This window comes from Gekko japonicus, unplaced genomic scaffold (genome assembly GCF_001447785.1).
Source record: "Gekko japonicus isolate JY-2015 unplaced genomic scaffold, Gekko_japonicus_V1.1 scaffold19, whole genome shotgun sequence".
Taxonomy (NCBI): Eukaryota; Metazoa; Chordata; class Lepidosauria; order Squamata; family Gekkonidae; genus Gekko; species Gekko japonicus.
This window is the reverse complement of record NW_015164664.1, coordinates 332401-355027: the sequence shown is the minus strand read 5'-3', so window position 1 is coordinate 355027 and position 22627 is coordinate 332401. Positions and strand designations below refer to the sequence as shown.

At 45.3% G+C, this 22627-nt stretch overlaps 1 protein-coding gene across 4 annotated transcripts in view; it reads left to right on the top strand.

The window, feature by feature from the left end:
* Positions 1-22146, top strand: part of DLG3 (discs, large homolog 3 (Drosophila)) — a 59827-nt gene extending 37681 nt beyond the window's left edge. For 3 of the 4 annotated variants that reach the window (XM_015409021.1, XM_015409024.1, XM_015409023.1), the window contains 11 exons: positions 6967-7081; positions 10455-10631; positions 11027-11102; positions 11794-11893; positions 14525-14566; positions 15807-15857; positions 16025-16126; positions 16396-16568; positions 18030-18139; positions 19000-19091; positions 19772-22146. In XM_015409021.1, coding sequence (XP_015264507.1) covers positions 6967-7081; positions 10455-10631; positions 11027-11102; positions 11794-11893; positions 14525-14566; positions 15807-15857; positions 16025-16126; positions 16396-16568; positions 18030-18139; positions 19000-19091; positions 19772-19878 — 1145 coding nt within the window. In that variant the 3' untranslated portion in view covers positions 19879-22146. Of the gene's footprint in view, positions 1-6966; positions 7082-10454; positions 10632-11026; positions 11103-11793; positions 11894-13497; positions 13544-14524; positions 14567-15806; positions 15858-16024; positions 16127-16395; positions 16569-18029; positions 18140-18999; positions 19092-19771 lie in introns of all 4 variants that reach the window. The other variant, XM_015409022.1, reaches the window with a different exon arrangement.
* Positions 22147-22627: the final 481 nt, after the last annotated feature.

Sequence of the window (22627 nt, the reverse complement as noted above, 5' to 3'; positions counted from 1 at the left end):
AGAATTTGCAGCTTCCGTTTTGGTGCCTTTCTTTTTAAGTTCTCAGTTGTTATATGTCTAAAGACTTGAGAATTGGGTTGGTGAGTAACACTGAGTGAAGGAGTCCCACTTTTTGACAATGGGTGGTCTATTCAGAGATGCCCTCTGGGTTTCCAAGTGTTTAGCCGAAAGTGACTGCCTCCTTTGCACACTTCTTAAAATAAAGGCTTATTCTATTAGTATGCCTCTGGTGGATATACCCTGTTGGGTGAAACATGCCAGGAAATGAACAAGGGGAGTGCGACCCTGTTAATTCTCCTGGGCTTGGCTTTTGATACTTTCAACCATGGTATCCTTCTGGATCGCCTTTTGAGACTGGGACTGGGAGGCCCTGTTCTGCAGTGGTTCTGGTCCAGCCTTGAAGGTAGCCTTCAGAGTGTGCTGCTGGGAGACTGCTGTTCTGCCCCTTGGCCTATGGGGTCCCCCAAGGTTCCATCTTGTCCCTTGTGGTTTTCAACACGTATGTAAAGCCCAGTGGGAGAAATCACCCCGAGATTTGGGCTGAGCTGCCACCAATATGCGGAATGACACTAAGCTCTGTCTTGTGCTACCCACAGCTCTCAGGAAGGGTGTGGAAACTGAGCAGGTGCCTGGAGGCAGTTTTGGAATGAATAAGGGCTAACAAGCTGAAATGTAATCCCAACAAAATGGAGGTCCTGTTGGTGAGGGGAGGGTCTAACTTAGGAAATGGGTTATCTCCTGTTCTGGATGGGGTTGCACTCTCCCTAAAGGAACAGATTTGGAGGTGCATCTGAACCCAGTCCTCTTGCTTGATAAACAGATTTCAGCAGTACCCAAGGGTGCCTTTCACCAACTTTGGCTGGTAAGCCAGCTGAGGCCCTTCCTGGGCAGAAGAGATCTTGCCACTGTGGTGCATGCCCTGGTAACATGCAGATTAGATTACTACAGTGTATTCTATGTAAGGCTGTCCTTGAAGACTGTCTAGAAGATACAGTTGGTACAGAATGTTGTGACCAGATTTTTGACTGGAGTCAATCATAGGGCCTGTATCACTCCAGTCTTGTTCAGTCTGCTTCCAGTTTGCTTCTGGGTTCAATTAAAGGGGTTGGTATTGACCTTTATAGCTGTTTAGAGCCTTGGACCTCTTCCATGTGAAGATTCCTGTACACTCCAGTTGCCCCCACCATCTGAAGCTAGACAGGAGGTGGCCCGTGAAAGGGATGGTATTTTTAATAGCTTAAATATGTTAAGTTTTTTAACGTTTGCCACCTTGTGGACCCTCTTTGAATGGAAAGGCAGCATTAAAATGTTTTAAATAAGTATTTTAAAGAACCATCAATGGAAAATACAATGTTACATAGGAATTCACTCTTGCATTCTAGCTTTTTGACTTAGTGCGGAAAAAATTTAAGTTGCTCTGTAGCTGTGAAAACCAGATGCATCTGTTAATCAATAAGCCAGAGTTTTTACACAGATACAGCAGCACCAGGAACTGAAATGTTAATAAATGCTAAATATGACACGGCTTGGAATAAAACAGTAGGAGTTGGTAACACTGTCTGCAGCAGTGACTTTGTGTGCGAATGAATAACTCACTCATAAGGAAGCAAATGCAGAGAAAGAAGGAATGTAGTAAAAAAAAAGAGGGGGGGGGGGGGAAGTGAGAGAGTCCAGAACTGGTCATGGGTAAAACAATCTATGCTGGTAAAGCAGATGGTTGGAGGTCCTTGTCTGATGTGTCACTTATTCTTTGGTGTTCGCAGAGGTGGGGAAACACTTTTATCCCTGAAAACTGCCTCTGCCTTGGTGCCCCTGGATAAGCAAAAAGTAACAATGCCAAGACAAGATGTCGGTTGGATTGTTGTGGGGTTACTGATTGGTGCTGTTTCCCCAGTGGAGTGTGTATTTCAGGAATCAAACAAGTTCTTCTGAAAGCTACATCAATTCTGCTGAGAATTTGTTCACTTGGAGAAACGTTGCTTTCTTGCCTTTGAATGCATGTTCTATGACAGTATGAAAAAAAAATCCCATTCTGTTGGTCCATTCTGGTCCTTCTCAGCCTGTAGAGACCCTAGGGTTGCTGCCTAGAAGACACTGAGCATTACGTCCCAAAACAAGTTTTTTGCTGTCAGTATTGTCCTCTGGAAATATTTGAATTGGTTTCTGCAGAGTTTTGTGAAGCCTTTGTGTCCTCCTGTAAATTATGAGCCAGAAATTTTGAACTGTATTTAACAGGGTGAGATTTTTGCATTCTTCTGTGCTAATTGATGACTTCAGCAAACCATTACCTACTCAATATATATGTTTTGTTGTTGTACATTCACATCTCAAGTTTTCAGTGTGTATACTGAGCAGGTATCTGCTAAAATTGTATTCTTCGATATGGCTGTATATGCTCATTTACCAGGTGTGTTGTTTATACTTGTAGCTCAAAAGCATTTTCAGTTAGTAGCAGAGACAATTCTATGGAATGTCCAAGAGATCAGCCAGAAATTCATATTCTCATGTTTGCATGATTACATGCATAAAACTTAGCCAAGGTTTCTAAACTTCTGAAAAATGATTAAGTGGTTGCATTGTTTTCATAGAAGAGAGAAATACGACTTGTTGAACTAGTTCTTATTAGAAGAGACAGAAATCTTCCTGTTTCACAAAATATAGGCTGTTGTCAGTTGTCACAGTGATTGCTTTTGTGAATGGGTCACTCTCTTCTTTACTTTTAAGAAGTTAGACTGTGCATAGAGATATAGAACTCTTGGTGTGCTAAACAAGGTAATCCACTTCCCTTTGTACCTATGTACAAATATATCAGCCTACCAAGGATAACATGTCATGCATATGACAGAGTCAGATCAAGATGGATAGCCGTGTTAGTCTGTCTGTAGCAACAGAAAAGAGCAAGAGTCTAGTAGCACCTTAAAAGACTAACAAAATATGTGGCAGGCTGTTAGCTTTCGTGAGTCATTGTATCTGAAGAAGTGAGCAGTGACTCACAAAAGCTAATAGCCTGCCACATATTTTGTTAGTCTTTAAGGTGCAACTGGACTCTTGCTCTTTTGTATATGACAAAGTTGACACCAATAGGCTGTCAAAAGTTTCTGCCACAGTAAAGCTGTTGGTCTTTAGGGTGCCGTGATACCCTCTAGAGTTTTTCTAATAGCCCTTTCTTGAAGGTCAAGCTAAGCAATTGTATGCCGATTTGTATAGTTGATCTTGGTGGGATTAAATGTCAAGGAAGATTTACTCAGTGTGAACTCACTTAGGAGTATAAATTCTTCAGAGGCTGTATTTTTTTTTTTGTTCTCCTTTTTTGTCACATGTGGAGTTGTGAAAATGGAGGGCTCTCTTGTGATGAGCTTCACTGAGCTATTGTTCTTGATCCAAAAGATTAGTAAGCAGAAAATGTCATCCCTTCCCTTATGGAGCTTTACATCCATCAGGAGATGGGTGGAGTTTCAGGTGGTAGAAACATCCTGTACAAGGCAATAAATAAAGGGCTGGAGATGGCCCAGGGCCTGTGGTGAGCTCTTCTTTGCTGGTGACTGTGGCATCTTCAGTTCTTGGGGAATGTGATGTACACAGAGTGTGCCATCTCCCGAGTTTAAGTTTTTTATTTATTTATTGGATTTATAGCCCTCCCCTCCCCTGTACAACAGGGCTTAGAGCGGGTTACAACAGTGTCTCTAATACAATATCTATAAAATTATTTAAAACAATTTTTACCATAATATTAACACTAACAGATGGCGCCTAAAAAGAGCACAGCGTGGTGCCCCCTATCCAGGGGGGCGAGTAAAATATCATGTCGCTAATCAGATGGGGGAATAAGATAAACAGAACGGGGAGAGGGGGAGCAGCCAATTTAGGATGAAGACTCTCGCTGCCTCAACCATAAGCCTGGTGGAATGTCTCTGTTTTGCAGGCCCTGTGGAACTGCACTAGATCCCACGGGGCCCGGATCTCATTCGACAGCGCATTCCACCAGGTTGGAGCCAGGACTGAGAAGGCCCTGATTCTGGTTGAGGGCAGCAAGATACTTTTCAGGCCAGGGATCACCAGTTGTTGTGTCTTCAGCGTAAAACTCTTTGGGGGCTATACCAGGAAAGGCGGTCCTGAAGGTATGTTGGTCTCTGACTGTTTAGGGCTTTTCTGGCCTGTAGGGCTCTAGTGTACCACCTGCAGGCTCAAAGCTACTTGATGTTTTGAAAACAGAAAATGGGAACCTCTCGGCTTGTTTGTGAGTGCAGCAATCTCCCGAATGGTCATGGGCCGTTCAAAAAGATGCTGTTCTTTATAATCAGGTTGTTTGTACCATTTGGATTTCTTTGGTACAGATCTGATTATAGCTCTTCTAACCCAAACGTTTACCTTCAGGTGGGCAGCCGTGTTGGTCTGAAGCAGCAGAACAAAGCTGGAGTGCAGGGGCACCGTTAAGGCGAACAAAGTTTTATTCAAGGGATAAGCTTCCGTGCGCAAGCACACTTCTTCAGATACAGTGAATAAGAATTTCCTCAACCATTACGTATAGGAAGAGAGAGTTTACAGTTTTGTATAATTTGGGTGCAATGTTTAGGAGGCTGGAGGATGGATATGAGGAAAAAAGAATGAGGGAGTAGAACCTATAGTAGATACTGCCTGTAGTTGCTATAGTTGCTTCTTTCAGACACTGCCTATATTTACAGCTGAGGAGGCTACAGAGTGGTAGTGGTTGTTATTAAAAGCTAAGGTTCTTAGGTATTTGTGTTGATCAGATATGCAATTCTGTGAAATTCTCTGCATGTGGCATCCTGGTAGGTGAATCCCCTGTCTAAAATGCTGCTCTGTTGTGGACTCACTGACCTTCTGATAGTAAGTACTTTACTGCTGCAGACCAGGCAAACACTCCTGAACTGTGGAACATCTGTAGCTCTCACAGCGTGGGCATTTGCTGAGGCATGTTGGTTGTACCAGCTATTTTTGCTTATCTGGTTAAAATAATGTGTTCTGAAGGAAGCCTCTCCTAATAACTGTTCTTCTGTCCTTCACTGCAGCTCCCCTGCAATCAGCACCTAGTGTTCCTAGTGGTTAGCTAGTACTTGTAAGATGCTGGATATTTTACAAAATACAGAAATAACATGGCTGTTTCACCTAGAAGAAGCAGCTCCAGCCTCCAACTGAATGAGCAAGTCTCAAGGCCTGCTCCCTAGAATCCATTGTTTCCTCATGCAGTGTGGGAACTTCTTTAACTCCTGTCCTTTGGGGCAGATTAAAAATGATAAGGCATTTTGCAATTAAATTATTTTATGTAAAAAGTTGTTTCTATACTATATTACTAGTAACATACCTTTTGTGATGTACAAATAAGAACATAAAGGAAGTCCTGCTGTATTGGATCTGTTTTACCATTTTATGTCTGATAGTGGCTCAGAAGCAGGGTGTTGAAGCGACAGTCCTTTCTTGTCATTTCCACCAGCAGTTGGTATCCAGAGACATGCATCTTTTGAATATAAAGGATCCATTTAGCCATTGGGGTAATAGTCATTGTTAGAGCTACCCTCTAGGAATAACCTAACCCTTTAAAAAGCTGCCTAAACTAGTGGCCAGCACCACATTTTATGGCATAGTTCATAAAACTGTGAACTTCATAGTTAATTGTGTGGTGAGTAAAGAAGTGCTGCTCCTTGTGCGCTCTGCTTATGTTGCTAATCAGTATTATCGGGCAATCCTTGAGTTTGGATAAGATGAGAGAGGAAGAAACATATCTTATTAATTTCTCAGCTGATGTATAATTTTATAAACGGTTTTTATCCCACCTCATGTCTCCCTTTTTCCTAAATGAAAAGGCCCCAAACAAGTGCCCTTTGATCTGTGCAGGCATTGTTTTTTATCTGATCCTTCCTTGGAGGATCTTGTCATGGCCTATGTGGTTTTCCCGATTTTGTCCTCACAGCAACCCTGTGCAGTAGATTAGGTTGAGCACGTGCCTGACTGCCTTAATTTCATCCAGCAGTCTTTGTAGTTGCATGGGGATCTGAACTGGCATAACCTGTGTCCCGCTGTTAATCGCTATAGTTGCTTCTTTCTGCACCTTTTCCAGCGTGACTGTCTTTTTCTGGAGGGGGGGGAAGAAATGGGATGATTAGAACTGTGCACTGCTGCTCCATAGGTCTCATCGCTATTTTACTATATCTAAAACAAAATGGGTGGCTTGTGCCATCCACAAAATGGCAAAACCAGGCCACACACCACAGGGCTGACGCTCCTAAGAGTTGATGAAGGGATATATTGGTCTGCTCAGGCCCCTACTAACTTGCAGTATCCTGGAAGGGGGAAGTGCGTTATCCCTCCCACAATTCCCTGTTAGCCCTACCGTTCCCTTTTTGATGTAAGGCTGCATGCCAGTCACTAGATCAGTATACAACCTGCAGCCTGGGAGATTTCTGCATACCTGGTGAAATATGCAGAAATTCTTCTTTTAAGTTATGCTCCCTATCAGCACATTTTTCATATTGTATGCACTTTGTGAGTTAGCAGTGTTGTAGCCTAGGTTCTGCAGTATGCTGCCCATTAGGTTCAACTCTCAGTTGGTCCTTGATAACAAATAATGGATAAATTGTCTCCATGAGGCATGTTTATGGATGGGTCAGGGATGGGCTGCTTCCTCCTGCCTTGTATATAAAATGCATGTCATCTGTTGTATTTAGTTGGATAGAAACTGGGTGGAAAAGTAGAAAAGAGCGAGAGACCAGGAGCACCTTAAAGACTAACAAACTTTGTGGCAGGGCAGGAGCTTTCGTGAGTCTTCTTCAGCAGTGACTCATGAAAGCTCCTACCCGGCCACAAATCCTGTTAGTCTTTAAGGTGCTCCTGGTCTCTCACTCTTTTCTGCTGTTACAGACAGACTCACATGGCTACCCATCTATCTGGGTGGAAAAGAAATAGGCAAATAGGCTGCTTCCCCAATCTAATTCTCCTTGTTGATTGCAGAGTACAGCCGCTTTGAATCGAAGATCCATGACCTGAGAGAACAGATGATGAACAGCAGCATGAGCTCAGGATCTGGCTCACTCCGGACAAGTGAAAAGCGGTCTCTCTATGTCCGGTAAGGAAAGTGTCCTTCTTTTCCTACGGGTGGCCACAGAAGGGCACTTTCAAAAGTTTTCCTGAGTATGTCGCTGGTCGATGATGAGCTGTCCAGTTTGTTCATGTGTCTTCTTTCATTAATAAGGCGGTGTCTTGTGGTGCTACTTGTTGTGAAAGGTCATCAGTGCTTCTTAGGCCTTCATATTGCTGCATAGCAGTGTGCCTTGTGGCTTCTTCCCGAGGCATCTGAGTAGTGATTTGGTTATTTTGGGAAGAGATGCTTACAGCCTTTCCTGAATAGGAATTCCGCGGACTGAAGTTAACACAGACCCTGCAGCTTTTTTAGTGTCAGCACACCTAATTTCCAGAGTGTGATCTCTATGTGGCTGTCCTGTGAAAGCCAAACTGAATTGGATGGATATGGCCCTTTTTCTGAAAGGAGAGCACTTGTAGATGAAAGAGGTGCTGTGGTCCTTAGTTTTGCTGGGGTTCTGCTATGCATGACAGTCTTCTGTGAAGCGTTAGCTGCTGCTTCGCTCTGGAAGAGGGATGAGCTCTTAGTAAGATTAGTGCCTTGAGCTTGCTAACTGAACAGAGTTAGAACAAATTTAGAGTCTACTGCTTCAAACCAACATGGCTTACCACCTGGATCTATGAACAGAGTTAGGTGTAAGATGAGCCTGAAACTACAGCACTTTTCCTTTTATCGCTTCTCTTCCTTGTCTCTACCATATTCAGGTAAGCTTGCAAGGTGATAGGTATGTGCCCAGAGAACAACTTTGAGACCAGTAAATCCATTGCTCCAGAAAGACATTTTGACATCATTTGGTACAGGCTTGGTGATTGAAAATCTTGCCTTTTTATAAGTTTGTTGAGATGTCAGGCTTAGGTATTCTAACCCTTTTGCAGTAGTGTTTAAAAGCACTGGTGAGTTTTATGGCTGGGTGGTGTTGGCCAGTAATTTAAGTAGGCTAGTACTGCTTACAGCTATTGGTAAATGTTTTTTGGAAGCTTCCCCACATATGTAGATGCCTTGTCTAACTTTCTCGACAGGTTGCCTGTGCAGTAAAGGCTTTTTCCTTGCTGAGTGTTAACTGATCTTGTGTAACTTGATCCTGTGGTTGAGATGGCACTTTGAAAACCCTTTTGCACTTGGAATAGGAGGCCCAGCCCTACTGGGTGGGGTAGTTTCGAGTACAATTTAACTGAAACTGATGGAATGGCCTGTTGTACTGCAGGTAATGGTAATTACAAGGCTTGTTACGGAACAGTACTGAGTTGTGAGGTAATCCCACAGTGCACATTATGACATTGGTAGTGGTCTTGTCCTGGACGACTTGGCCAGAACAGTTAATGATTTCTAAGCTTTGACATCAGTACTTGGGATTTCCTTGTCATTAGATAGCTCGCTGTGGGGGCCAGTGTTCAGAGAATACGGCTGAAGGTGCCCCATCTTGTGGCAGTCAGTGGAATTCTTGAACCCAGAACAGATTTGAGGATGAAGGATGTAATTGGACTGAGGATACTATGAGTGATGTGGCTTAATACAAGAGTGGCAGGACATTCAACTCTAGGATGACAGGTTTAGCAAGGTGCAAACCCAGTTAAGCACCGGAGTTAATCTTTTTAAATATTTGTTGGTTATATTGACCTTTGCTACTTTACAAAACATATATTAATCACAGATTTTGAGACGCACAGCTCTAATGCCATCGCCTCACAACTCACTAGAACATAGAGGGAAATTGTCTTCCTCTTAGTAAAGTTATTATTATTATTATTATTATTATTGTTATTATTATTATTATTGTTGTTGTTGTTGTTGTTGTTAATTTGATTTATATCCCGCCCTCCCCGCCAGGGTGGACTCAGGGCAGCTTATAACATTTATAAAGCATAAATACAGTTAAAAACATCAGCATATAAATAACTTAAAATTAACAATAATTTAAAACATAGAAAAACGCTGGAACATATCAAGTAATAAGAGCAGCAGTTCTTTGTGGTATAACTCGGGTGATTGTTGGATGGCTATTCTTACACATCAGCTCAGTTCTCATTGTTATATGGCAGGCATGGCTGAGGACATGATGGTAAGGCCCAAGGCACAGGCTGGAAGCAAAGATGTCAAAGCCAGGGCACAGGGACACTCCTCGGTGTATGGTGCAACTCCTGGTCGAGCGCCTGGTAGAAGAGCTCTGTCTTACAGGCCCTGCAGAACTGTAAAAGGTCCCACAGGGCCCTGATCTCTTCCGGGATCCGCCACCGAGAAGGCCCTGGCCCTGGTTGGCTTGATTATGAGATTCAGCCACACACTTCCTTGGATGGGAGGCAATGTAGTGGTTTTGGGAGATTTCCACATTTCTGTACTGGAATGAGATGGGGGAACCAGTGGGCTGGGAAGTTCTTACTAGAGCAGAGAGATTCCTTCTATCTAGGGGAGTGCTTTTGCTCCCAGTGGTGGAAAGTGCTGTCAAGTCACAGCAGATTTATGGCGACCCCGCAGGGTTTTCAAGGCAAGAGACGGTCAGAGGTAGTTTGCCATTGCTTGCCTCTGCATCGCGACTCTGGTATTTCTTGGCAGTCTCCCATGCAAATACTAGCCAGGGCTGACCCTGCTTAGCTTTTGAGATCTTTCAAGATTGGGCTAGCCTGGGCTGTCCAGCTCAGGGCTCCCTAGCTGCTGGATATTCTAGTCTCTCAGGCTGTTTTCATAAAGCTCTTAATACTGAGAAGCCATAGTGTAGGGCTCCCCAGTGTGGTGCCTATGGGAGCCATGGCACCGGCTGATACTTTTCCTGGCACCTTCCAAGCGTTTTTAGAAAGGGGGTGGAGCCAGGTAGGGCTTTTGCCCAGCAAGGCTTCCAGTTGGCTACTGGAGATTTGATTGGCTGTGCCGATTTTTTAAGATGTTGTTTTGGCAGTGGCTTCCACCACAGCACAAGGACCTTCACTGTGTGACTGAAGGGAAGCTGAAGCAGGCATTTTGTGGCTGGCTCTGTCTACTGCGGCAGCCATTTTATGATAGCCATTGTATGGCCGTGCCCACCATGCTGTGTCAGAATTCCAGAGGTGCCTGCAGGCCCTAAAAAGGTTGGAGACCCCTGTCATAGCAGAATCCCGAAAGTAGGATCAGAACTGACCAGCAGCTCCTTCCCAGAATATAAATCCAATTTGCTGCCATCCAAATAGGAGGAGTTGACCTATTGCTGCCTGTTGTTCTGCTACAGCCAGATGTTCTAGCATTGAATGAAAGATCTCGAACAGTCAGAAGGTATAACTATCCTTTCATGTGTCTGATGGCATCCAGTTACTGGATGGTTGAGAAGGTATCAAAAACAAACGGTTGAGTTGAATGGAAGTCTTATCTCATGTTCTTTGTTCCTGTTCAGGGCCCTGTTCGACTATGACCGAACTCGGGACAGCTGCTTGCCCAGTCAAGGACTCAGTTTTTCTTATGGGGACATCTTACATGTTATCAATGCCTCAGATGATGAATGGTGGCAGGCAAGGCTAGTAACACCTCATGGAGAGAGTGAGCAGATTGGGGTCATCCCCAGCAAGAAGAGGTGAGTTGCTTGTTCTCCAGTCCAGCCCCTTGCCAATACTTTTCCCTAGCCATGCCCACTCTGACCAGATATCTCCTTCAGGTGAGGCTGAAATGGTCTGCTGAGAGGAGCTAATAAGGGAGTGGAGGGGAAGGTTTGGATTCTGCTTTTTTGCTGATTTTTTTCTGAAGCAAGATGAGCTTTTCTTCGTGTGCTATAGGACAGAGGGAATTCTGCCCATCAAAGGAGATGTCTTGTGGCTGTGCCCTATTTAATATAGAATCGGAGAACTGGGAGGAAGAGCCAGCTGTTGCTTTAATGAACTGTGGGTGGGGAGATTTGGGGATGAGCCAAAGATCCACGTGAGATGGGATCCACACTTGGACAATATAATCTTTTTTTCCCCTTCTGATCAGAGTGGAAAAGAAGGAAAGGGCGCGGTTGAAAACAGTGAAATTCCATGCCCGGACCGGGATGATCGAATCCAACAGGGTAAGTGCTGGTCAAGTGAAGGGGGGCAGTGTGGGAGGAGCAGGGGGGAGGTGAAAGAGATCAAGCCAGGCAATGTGAGCATATTTCCTCCAGGGTGGAATGCCATGTAGCCCATTTCAGGTGGGAGGGGAAGGATCTGCGCTGAGGCTTTATAGCTGGGTTTTGCCTAGAAACCCTTCCAGATGATACCTCCAGTTGGTTTGTCCTTGGGAAAGCAACAGCACCTGCAGCTTTGCTTTCTTGCTGCCCTTCCCATTGGCCTTGCAGCAGCCTGTTTGCAGCATTTCCTTCCAAGTAGCCCAGGGTACAGTAGTAGTGGCTGATACTGGGAACAGCTGAGGTTGGGTGGCAGGGAAGCCAGCAAAATGGCAGAGTGTGAGGTACAATTACTGACAGCATGGGGGGGGGGAGGCCATTAAAAACACATCTTTGTTACTGTGGCCCATGTGGATTGGTTAGTCATCTTCCACCATCCCTAAAACCCATTTTTCTCTGTGCTTAATTTTCCTCTTGCATCCCGTTCACATGTAATTTCCATGATTTCATTTGAGGGGTAGCTTCCCTGACAGTGATCATCATTGTCTTTTCATTTTAATTTTTCTTGCATGCTTTAAACTCCATTGTTTTGTTCTTTTGTTTTTGTTTGTTTTTATTTTTCTGCCCCTCCTTCCATCTTCCATCTTTTTCACAGTCGATCAAAACGAAACGTAAAAAGAGTTTCCGCCTCTCTCGAAAGTTCCCATTTTACAAGAGCAAAGAGAACATGGCCCAGGAGAGCAGCGGACAGGAACGTAAGTAGTGGCTGCCCTGCTCGAATGCCAGCTTGGGAGGCTCCTGTGGCTGCCGTAAGGTGATGAGTGACACACCGCTTCCAAGAAGGGCAATTCCAGCACATCCAGCTAGGCTTTGCTGACTCCTGCAGTCCAGTGAGGCCTGTGCCTTCCCCAAGATCCTCAGGCCCTTTCTTCTGTGCCTCTCCCAAGGCACCGAACAGCCCCTTGGAGTGAGCATTGCCTTCAGCCTGGCTGTGCTGAGAGGGTGTAACAGGCGCTCTGTCCCCTGCTGCCAAAATTTAGGCTAGATTGGAAGTACGCACTGTGGTGAGCCTTGTGGCCACTTCTGACCATTTCTGGTACTGCTTGCTCTCCTCGCCTCATCTGTACTAGTTACACTTCCAGACCACTCTTGTGATTCCTGTCCTAGACTTTGTAGACTTCCACCTTTTCCTGATGTCCTGGTATTTGCCAAACATTCTCCTTTCTATGCTGCCATAGGCCAAAGCCTGTGTAAGGCTGCACTTAACCAGGTTTCTCCCAGTTCAGTTTTTGGGAGAGCCGACCACTGGGATCAGAACAGTTCCCTTCAGTGCCACACCTAGCTCTTTGCCTTGCTCCATGATTAGCAGATTCAGACTAAACTGGCAAAATAGGCAAGTATCTGCACACATGCATAATTCATGTTGGTTACAGCACTCTATCTTTGTGCTGCTAAGACGACGACAAGATTCTGCAGCAGGTGTGACTCCTAAATGCCATCATTGGCTGCATGCAGCAAAAGCATCCAAGGGTCCAGGTGCAAAGGGGAGTCACAGAAACAGCAACCCATGTACGAGACTTGCTTGCCATTGCGTTACAAGGTGGGATGTCTTAAAAGCAAAGAGTGCTGTCGAGTCGCAACCGACTCATGACAACCCCATGAAGTTCCACTTCAAGGCAAGAGATAAGCAGAGATGGTTTGCCATTGCTTTCCTCTCACAAGTCTTCAAAAGGGCTCTTGCAGTCATAGTCCAGGGCCCTCCCCACTTGCATTCTGTGGAGCATATGGCTGATCTCTGGAATTTAGTCCTTTTCTTGTTTTATGCCTTCAGTAGAGATGTGCTCACTGCAAACTAGTCAGGTGATTTGGTTTCAGGAGAACAAGGGACTTGGTTTGCTGGCATTTAGTATGGGCATTCTGGTCCTTGCTTCAGGCAATGGAAGCTCTTGTAGTTGGCCATTTTTAGGACTGTGCTGAAACAGGTATTTGCCTGAGCCAGGCGCTTAGATCATTTGAACAGTAGGCAGGCCTCAGATTGTCCCGCAGATGGTCTGGGGGGCCTGGCATGTCTTGGGAACTAAGGAATGTCAGGCTGTTGGGCTTTGGGAGAAGGGTGAACTTGGGACTCTGAGCAGAGCAGCCACCAAGAGATGGTGCAGATGTCTTATGCAGAGGGTTTGGGACATAGAGGACTTTAGAAGGGTTGGCCGGGAGCTTTAACTTCACTTGCTATTGCAGCTCTCAGCCATTCTGCACTCCTGTCACTAATGCTCTCCTGGCTCTGTCTCTCCTCTCTACTCCTTCCTCTCTCTCTTTTCTCTCCTTTCTCCCTTCCCCCTTCTGGCTGGCTGTGAATCAGGACTTCCCTGGGTTAAGTGACGATTATTATGGCGCAAAGAACCTGAGTAAGTGGAATTTCACTGCACATGTACACTTTCCATTGATAGCATGTGTGCGACTGGGAAGCTAGTGGTGTGCTTGAAGCAACCACATGTTGTCTGAGCCCAGCTATACCATGGCTACTTTGACCTCCATAGGGTTAGGCTGCCTGATGCAGGGTGAGGGAACCCAGCCCCGGTAGCTACTTCGCATTGCTGTAGGCTTTGTGAATCCATCACCACTAGAGAGATTGTCACCCAAGTGTAATGGGAGCATGTGACAGAAAGGCTTAGATCTCTGGCATTACTTTTAGATTGGGGTCCAGTTGCAGGAAGTTAGGGAAGGAGGAGGTCCTAATTGGGCAATGCATTTTCCTGTTGACATTATCTCTGCATCCCTCTTCTCCCATACTGTAGAGCTGGGAATACCCCAAGCTATGGTACCTTAGGCAGCCCTGTAGTCTCTGTCTTGACTTCGCCTGCATGTTCTGCCAGCTCCTCCCTCCCTTTCCTCTTTTTCCTCCTCCCTACTCTGTAGTTCCCAGTGGCAGGATGGTACCTTAGGGCCTGACAAATGAAGCCAGTCTAGGAACAGGGTGTGTATTGTCTGTGCTTCAACCCTGCTTGTGCCTGGGCTCTTCTGGTTATGTACATCTTGGACATGAGCTACTGAGGGAGGGAAATATGTGTTGCTCAGACAAGAGCTCAGCACCAGCTATGGAAAACAAACAGGGTTATCTGTGCATATGGCCAGGATTACATTCTGTTAATGTCTCTAAGCATGGAGGGGGAATAAGCACTAGCTCTTATCTGAGTTGCTTGGTGCAGTCCTTGAGGAAACCCTATCTACTGTGCTGTGGGGGCTTAGTGGATGTATAAGCTGTCTGTCCAGCTTGCCTTTGTGTGGGTTTTCTCTCCCCCATGGTTCTTGTGGTCATCAGCATTTGGTGTCTTTACTCTCCTTTTTCATCTCTGTGTACTGAATTGCAGTCTCTTTCTTGGTTGCAGAGGGAGTGACGTCAAACACCAGTGACAGTGAAAGCAGTTCCAGTAAGTGTCCTTCCCCCTTGTCCCAGCCATTGTATTCAAATAGCTGGGATCCTTTGCTTGCCCCTACTCCCAGAGGTGTCTGTTTGGAGGCCAGATTTTGCTTTAGACTAGTTATTCAGGGTCCCAGTGGATTCTGTCCCATGGGTCTCAGCCGTGGAGTGAAAGTTCCTCTCCTCTGTTCATGGTGGAACATAGCTTAAATCCTCAGCTATGAGGAATTGACTAAGACAGCTCAGTTTCACCAAGGAGTGAAGTTCCCAATAGTCCCTGCATTCTCAAGTAGTGTTACAGTCAGAAAGCTAAGCAGGTCACCTTGGGCTTCTGTCTGTGCAACCATCTCACATACATTGGAGGAAACTGTTGTTGCTGTGAATCCATTCTGGTAACTAGGGAAGCTTAGACTGGATGTGGAAAAATACCCTATTCCCCCTTGACATAGGGCACGCTTGAGCCTTCTTGCCCCTTTTCTGCTGGCTTGGGATGAGTGCCTACGGTGCCGTCAGTGTCTGAGAGAGCAGTATCCCTAGGAAGCTGGCTTCTCACTAAGGGGTTGCCCCCTCCTTAAGTTTGGGCAAGCTGAAATGTACACTGTGAGGGGAATGGCCACTTCCTATTGATTGTTACAGAAGCGTGGCTGCTGTTGGCTGGGCTGAGATGCTGGGAGCCTGATCAGCGTTATATATGTTGGAGCTCTGCTGCAGGGGCTCCCCCTCCCCGACATTTTTGAGCCTGCAGGCACCTTTGGAATGTTGAGACACAGTCATGGGCATCACTATGAAATAGCTGTCACAGGAGGTGGAGTCAAGCACAAAATGGCTGCCTCCAGAGCCAAGCACACATACACTGGAGGAATTGGGATGGAAAATATAAACGCACACAGAAGAAGCCCAAGCAGGGATAACAGGCACACAGAAGACAATGACCAGTGGGGGAAAGGGAGGATAAAACACACAGATAAAAGAAGTACAAGGAGGGAAAGGGGTGCTCTGCTGCTCCCTTTCCTGCACAGCTGACCTGGTCCAGGACCCTGGCTCTTTCCCCAGTGAGCATTAGTATGAAGGCAGCTAGTCAGTGGTCCTGCCTTCACAATGGCCCCACTTACTGTCCTGAAACATGTGATGGGTGCCTAGGGAAGCGCCTGTTGGGGAATTCTTCTCTATTGTTATGGCACCGGGGGAAGTGGTGCCGCAGGGATAACGGCTTCGTGTGCTTGACCCTCTTTACCTCCCAACTCTTTCAGAAGGACAAGAAGACACAATTCTGTCGTATGAACCTGTGACCCGGCAAGAAAGTAAGTTGGGAAGTGAAGGTTTTGCTGTGCTGCAGTGGGTTAGCTCTCCATTTCAACTTTGGAATACCTCTGCTTCTCCCTGCATGGATGTATGGTTCTGCCTTGCAGATGTGGAGAAGTGGATGCAAACCAGGGTGCTCTTATGAGTCTTGTGTCTGTCTTTGCAGTTCACTACGCAAGGCCCGTGATCATTCTGGGACCCATGAAGGATCGAGTCAACGATGACCTTATCTCAGAGTTCCCTCACAAATTTGGCTCCTGTGTGCCACGTAAGTGCTGGCCTTCCAACTTTTTAAATGATGTACAAGGTAACATTGAAGACTGGATGAGGAGGGTGTAACAGCTGACAATTGATTAGGTGGTCCCTGGATTTCTGCAGTTTATTCTAAATACCAGGTTATACAGCCAAGGTCAGTCATACCTACTAATTGGTGGAAGAATTAAGAGGCTTTTGAGCCATAAGTGGGGTGGATGAAGAAGAGAACTATGACCAGCAGAAAGGGCTGATGAATTGCTGGGCTGTTGAATTCCTTTCCAGACACTACCAGGCCCCGACGTGAGAATGAAGTGGATGGTCAGGATTACCACTTTGTGGCATCCCGGGAGCAGATGGAGAAGGACATTCAAGACAGCAAGTTTATTGAGGCGGGGCAGTTCAATGACAATCTCTATGGGACAAGTATTCAGTCTGTGCGGGCAGTAGCAGAGAGGGTGAGTAAGTGCATCAGGTGTCCTAGTTGTAACCTCCACGTGGCAGCCATGGGTGCAGCCTGCTTGGGACTGTTGCCATAGTCCTTTCTGCTCATGTCCTAGGTTTCCTGTGGTACTTACCAGAGCTGGCAGTTCATACAACCAGTTCTTATGAGCTTGGGGCACCAGACGGCATTCAGAACTGTAATGCAAGACTGTTAAAGATTGAAAGGGACGATTTATACAAAATATTTGTATACTGATCTCATAATCAAATGGTTCTTTCAGCAACTTGCAGATCTCAAACTAGTTTTGTAAACCAGCATAGTATTAAAACTATATAGAAACTATATAGAAAAATAGAAAAGCAGCAAGTATTAAAACAAAAATTTGTGGCAGTGAGATTTAAAAACAAATTAGGCAGCAGAAACTATAATTAAACCATTAAAAGCCTAGAAAAATAAAAATCTTTCCATGGCACATAAAAACTCAGCAGAACAAATAGATCCGGGGGCGGGCGGATTCTACCACTGAGACAGCTTCACAGAAAGGGCCCTGTTTTTGGTAGCCATTTACCTTGGTTTTGAAGGTAGGGATCTTAACTACCACTCCAGATCATATAGAAGCAGGCAGTCCTTAAAATATACATGTCCCAGACAATGTTCCCTCTAAGCTGTGGAGTCTTGTGAGCAAAAATTCTAGTTTGTGAGCTACTGGCATTAAAGTTGTGAGCAAGCGATTTGGCTGCTGCATATATTAGTTTGCTCTGGAGCCATCCTTCCTGAGCTAAGACAGAAATGTGTGAGCCGGAGGCTAAAAACCTGTGAGCTAGCTCACAATAACTCAGCTTAGAGGGAACACTGGTCCCAGACTATTTGATGTTGGCTTTAAAGGTGAGAACTAAGACTGAATTGCATTCTTAAACTAGCAACCCATGAGCTCTTTCAGAAGCAGTGAGATAGGTGCTTCTGAAAACTACCAACCAGCAGTCTAGCTGCTGCATTCTGAACTGTTAACGTTTCTGGGTAGTCTGTAGAGTACATTGCAGTAATCCAGTTTGCCTGGATGTGATTAGTTCTTGACCAACCATGGCCAGATCCTGCTTTTCCAGGAAGGGACACTACTGGCACACCAGTTGGTTAGGTGCTACATGCCATAATTGATACTTGGGACACTGTCAAAGGCTCTGAAGCTTCTGCTCCATGGTTTAGAAATAGTCAAGCAGCTTCAGGCATATGAGAGAGTTCTTCAGCTTTAGGAGGTTTGGGCAGATATGTTCTGGTCTTTGATCTTAAAAGGCTTGTGTTATATCTTTGCGTACTATCGATGTGAGGGGGGAGTCTGACACTGTTCTCTCTTGCAGAATGGAAATCGTTGTGATGTTGCTCCTGGGATTGTTGGGGATATAAATAATAAAGTATTCTATATGTTGCAAGTACTATGCAAGGGTTCACTGATAAAAGGTATCTTATTTCACCCTAGGGGAAACACTGCATTCTTGATGTGTCCGGCAATGCTATTAAGCGGTTGCAGCAAGCACAACTGTACTCAATTGCCATTTTCATCAAGCCAAAATCCATTGAAGCGCTTATGTGAGTAACCCAGAGGCCACAAATCTGGTTACCCTGGAAACTGCTGCCTGGGTGAAAGGGGTGGAGTCAAGGAAATAAGAACAGATTACCTTGGGGAGTTATGAAAAGGGGAGTGCCTGCATTCTGGGCTGTCGTCTCCATTTTCAGGGATGGGGGCTGTTGCATGACAGCAGGAAATCTATTATAGATTAGTGTCTCATTTTGTGGTATGCTCTAGAAAGCACAGCTTTCTAGTAGGCTAGTGTTCATGAGATACTCTGCTGGGAGGTTGGAGGAAGTCAAGATCCCCATCTCCAAACAGCCTGATCACGTCAGCTGGTGTTGGTGATGTGGCTGTTGGACAACTGTTGTTAAGCAAGTCAGAACGTGAACTGGTGGCGCATTCCTTGGTTCTGAGCTCCAATTTGATGTAGTGGTTAACAGTGCGGACTCTAATTTGGGAGAACTGGGTTTGATTCCCCAGTCCTCCACATGCAGCTGCTGGTGTGACCTTGGGTCAGTCACAAGTTCTCTCAGAGCTGTTTTCAAGAGCAGTCGTTGATAGAGCTCTCTCAGCCCCACGTACTTCACAAGGTGTCTGTTGTGGGGAAGGAAAGGGAAAGGAGATTGTAAGCTGCTCTGAGACTCCAAGTGAAGGGTGGGCTATAAATCCAATTTCTTCTTCTGTTTTGGGATTTGAGTAGAGGGGGATGAGTGCAGAGCACAGGCTTCTTGTGCCATTGTTACTGAGCTGCCTGCACGGGAGTTGCTCATGAAGCTATAGGTGTCCTCCAGTTTCACCTCATAGATTGTATCCTCAAATGTGCTTGGGCCTGTGTCAGATAGGGTATATTTGTACTGAGGTTTTTCTCTGCTGGCAGGGAGATGAACCGGAGGCAGACGTATGAGCAAGCCAACAAGGTCTTTGACAAAGCCATGAAATTGGAACAGGAGTTCGGAGAGTATTTTACAGGTGAGAAGTGACCGGTATTAGTGACTTTCGCTTGCCTGCACCTTACTGTGGGGTTTGAAAGGGGTTAAAGGAGACTCTCTTGCTGAAGAGAGGGCTTAAAAAGGAGGAAATGTGCAAGGATTTGGTGATGCTGAAGGACTAAGGATGCCTTGAAAGGGTGGGGAAGGCTGACTCTCGTGCTACCATGTGCATGTAGAATGTTAAATTATGGGATGAGTGAGGCAGAATTACCTGTGCACAAGCTCTGAAGAGTTTGGCCAGAGGCTGAGGTGCTCACTGTGGAAGGAGCTAGTGGTGGCTAAAGAGGCCTGAGGAGTTGAACATCCTACATTTCAAAGTGGGGAGAAACATGGGATGATAAGGAGGCTTCCCTGGGGTGGAAAAGTAACACAAGGCTGAATTCATTTGGATTCTAAAATAGGCTGTCTGTCTGAACGGTCTCGAAAGCTGAGCAAATGGTGATAAAGAAAGCTCACATTTGTGTACCATCTTAAGGCCAAGGTGCAAGAAAGCTATACTTAATTTGAAGTGCCTTATTACTTGGTGTCACAATGAAATTGGTATTTTAGTTGGGGAGGGCAGGGGCTAACTGTTTGCTGCCTAGAACTGAGTGTGTAGTTTGCTCTCTGTTCCAACCTAGGACAGAATTATTATTTTTATTATTATTTTGCTTCTTTCAGCCATTGTACAAGGAGACTCTCTGGAGGAGATTTACAGCAAAATCAAACAGATAATAGAGGACCAATCTGGGCATTATATTTGGGTCCCATCCCCTGAGAAACTGTGAAGTTCCACCCCTCCAGTCCACTTCCTTCTGAGAAGATCAGAGACCCCTCCCCCAAGCCCTCTGCCCCCAAGCAGGGGAGTGTGAATACTGTTCCTCTCCCTTTTTTAGATTGTTGAGAATTCAGTTTTCTAGTCCTGTTTTTTTTCTTGGGATGGACCAATCTCATTCATCAAGTGACTGTCCCTGCCATTCCTGCATGGACCTTCCTGCTGTTTCCTTAGAAACGGAAACAGACCCTATTTGAGAGTTGTGTGTTTTTTTTCCTTTTAAATTATGATCAGTAAAATCAAGAAGCAAGATGGGAGGTGGCAGCTGAGGAGTAGCCTAAAGAGCTGCCAAAGCAACTGACTTGGACAGTGACTGCCCGTTAGACATACTGAGGAATGTGGCATATGGGGGCAGCTTTCTGAAGAGCATCGTGATCACCCAGCACTGTGACCGAAGGAGAGGCAACAGAATGCATATATTTATCTGTATATGTAGTTATAATATATATATATACACACACACATATATATATATATATTATATTTGGACTCAAATGTGAGGGGGTGTTTAAGTGGTACTGTGTTAATGCAAGAACTGTACTGCTGCTGTGTCTCAGCCATTGGGCATGGAAACCATGGGGGGAAGGAGCAAACTTTAACGGTACCAGGTGTGTATTCCATGCTTTCCAAAGCCAAGGCTGTGGAGAAGGCCGCATTTGGGAAGAACAGAGGACTGGTGCTGTGACTGGAGCAAGCAGAGGCCTAGAGCCCCAGGTGAACACAGCAGCTGATCTGATTATGAGAAAGCAAATGGATTATGCTACATATTGATTGCACATTGTTTTATGTCACCTGATGTGTTTGCATGAGAGGCTTTTTGTTTTTTTTAAGCTGGTGTTAAACCAAAATCAAGTTTGTGTTGGTGTGTTGGCTTTTTCATTATTCCAGGCTTTTGATTTTAATAATGATCCGAACGGGTATAAAATCCAGTTTTTTAACTTATTTTTTAAGATTGTTCCATTGTAAATAGACTCCAGATTCAACCTACGGACATGTGGAATGAGTGCACCGGCTGTTCTTTGTTGCAGTGGGGTCATTTCCCTGTAGAAAGACTAAACTCCATCCTGCTGACTTGTTCTGTCTGGTGGAAGAACACTGAGTTCCATGCAGTTAGAAGCTGGAAGAAGTAGCAGACAATGGGAGGAGAAGTGGTGTCTTAGAAGGACACAGTATCCCAACCACATGATGGAAGTGAGAACAGACTTGGGGGGGCGGGGGCAGAATCATGTGGCAAATTCTGATTGTGTCACTTGATGTCCTTTCCAACAAGCATATTGGGCTGATCTTCCTGTTTTGCTCTTGTTCAAAATGCCCAGAGCATTGATTGTCTCCCCTCTCCAACCTCTGCTTGCAGTTTTTCAAGACAGGAAAGGAAGGTGGAGTTTGGAAGGCACTCTGGTGTGAGGCACAGACTGTTAGTCTTCCATGGACTGAGACAGCTGCTTCTGGGAAGCCTTGATATGTGCTCATCTGAGTGATGTCTATCAGTATGTAAACTGTGGAGTTCCAAGTCTTATTTGATATACTGCCTCAAATCATTTGGATCAAAGACAGTTTTGGGGTTTCAGGCATTCCTAGTTTGGTACGACCCCCTATTAGCCAAAGGGGAAAGTTTGCTTTCTTAGTCTAACCCCCCTTTCCCAAGCTTGAAGCAGGCAACTGTACACCTGGTTTCCATGGAATGAGCACAATGGCTGCTGTGGGAGAAGACCCAAGTGTTCCTGGTCCTAATCCAGTCAGTAGGACCAGTCCCCAAATTGTAGCAGGTGATGCTGCCTGCCCCGTAGCTGGTAGGTAGCTGCGTCATTCATTCAGTGTGATTTGTGCACGGGCCCTCATTGTTAAATAATGAGTGAAAACTGTCATCTTGCGGAGATTCATTCTGGTAAGCGAGAAGCTGTTTCCACATCAGTTGGTGTTCCAAAAAGCTTCAAGTGGAATATTGGTAGGACTGGAGTTGCTGCCTGCCAACAGGACTACAAAGGATAAAGACAAGGAAGCTGCTGTCATGTATGTGCCTCTGGTGGAGGGAATTTGGATGAGGGGCTGCCACCTATTCCCTCTGCTCAGCTGGTTCTGCCGTTGGCCTGTGCGCAATAGAAGCAGCTTCTGAGGTGGCCAGTCTCCAGGTTTCAACCCCTTTCTTTTCTAATAGCCTGTCACCTTGTCTTCTAGGCACATGGAGGGAAAGCCTATGTACTCCATGGCATAGCTGAAAGTATCAACCATGACACTAGTTGGTTTACCAGTGTTTCTTCCAAGGAGACATATATTTTTAATAAACAGAATGTTGCAATGAATTCTTGACTGCAGAGGTTTCTTGTTAGGTGAAGCTGTGGCTGGGTTACAAGGAGAAACAGGTGGCTAGTATACGTCTAACGGGGGAGGGGGGCAGTGATAATTAAAAATTAGGCTCAAGAATACAGGACATCTGAGTTTAAGAGCAGGAAACTTTTGTAATCATTTCCTTCTTTTAGGAGATGCTGTTTATTCTCACTCTAAAGCCTATTTGGAGTACGCATTCATGGTAGGCAGCCTCTGAAACATCTGTGTTTCTGGATAGCACAATTGTACTGTTGGACTGACATATTAAATATTGTGGTAATGCTTGGTTTTGCTGAATTAGGTGGCTGCAGTTGTGTCAAATGCAGCTATTTACCACATGGTCTTTGCATAATTGCATAAACTGGTTGCGAGTAATA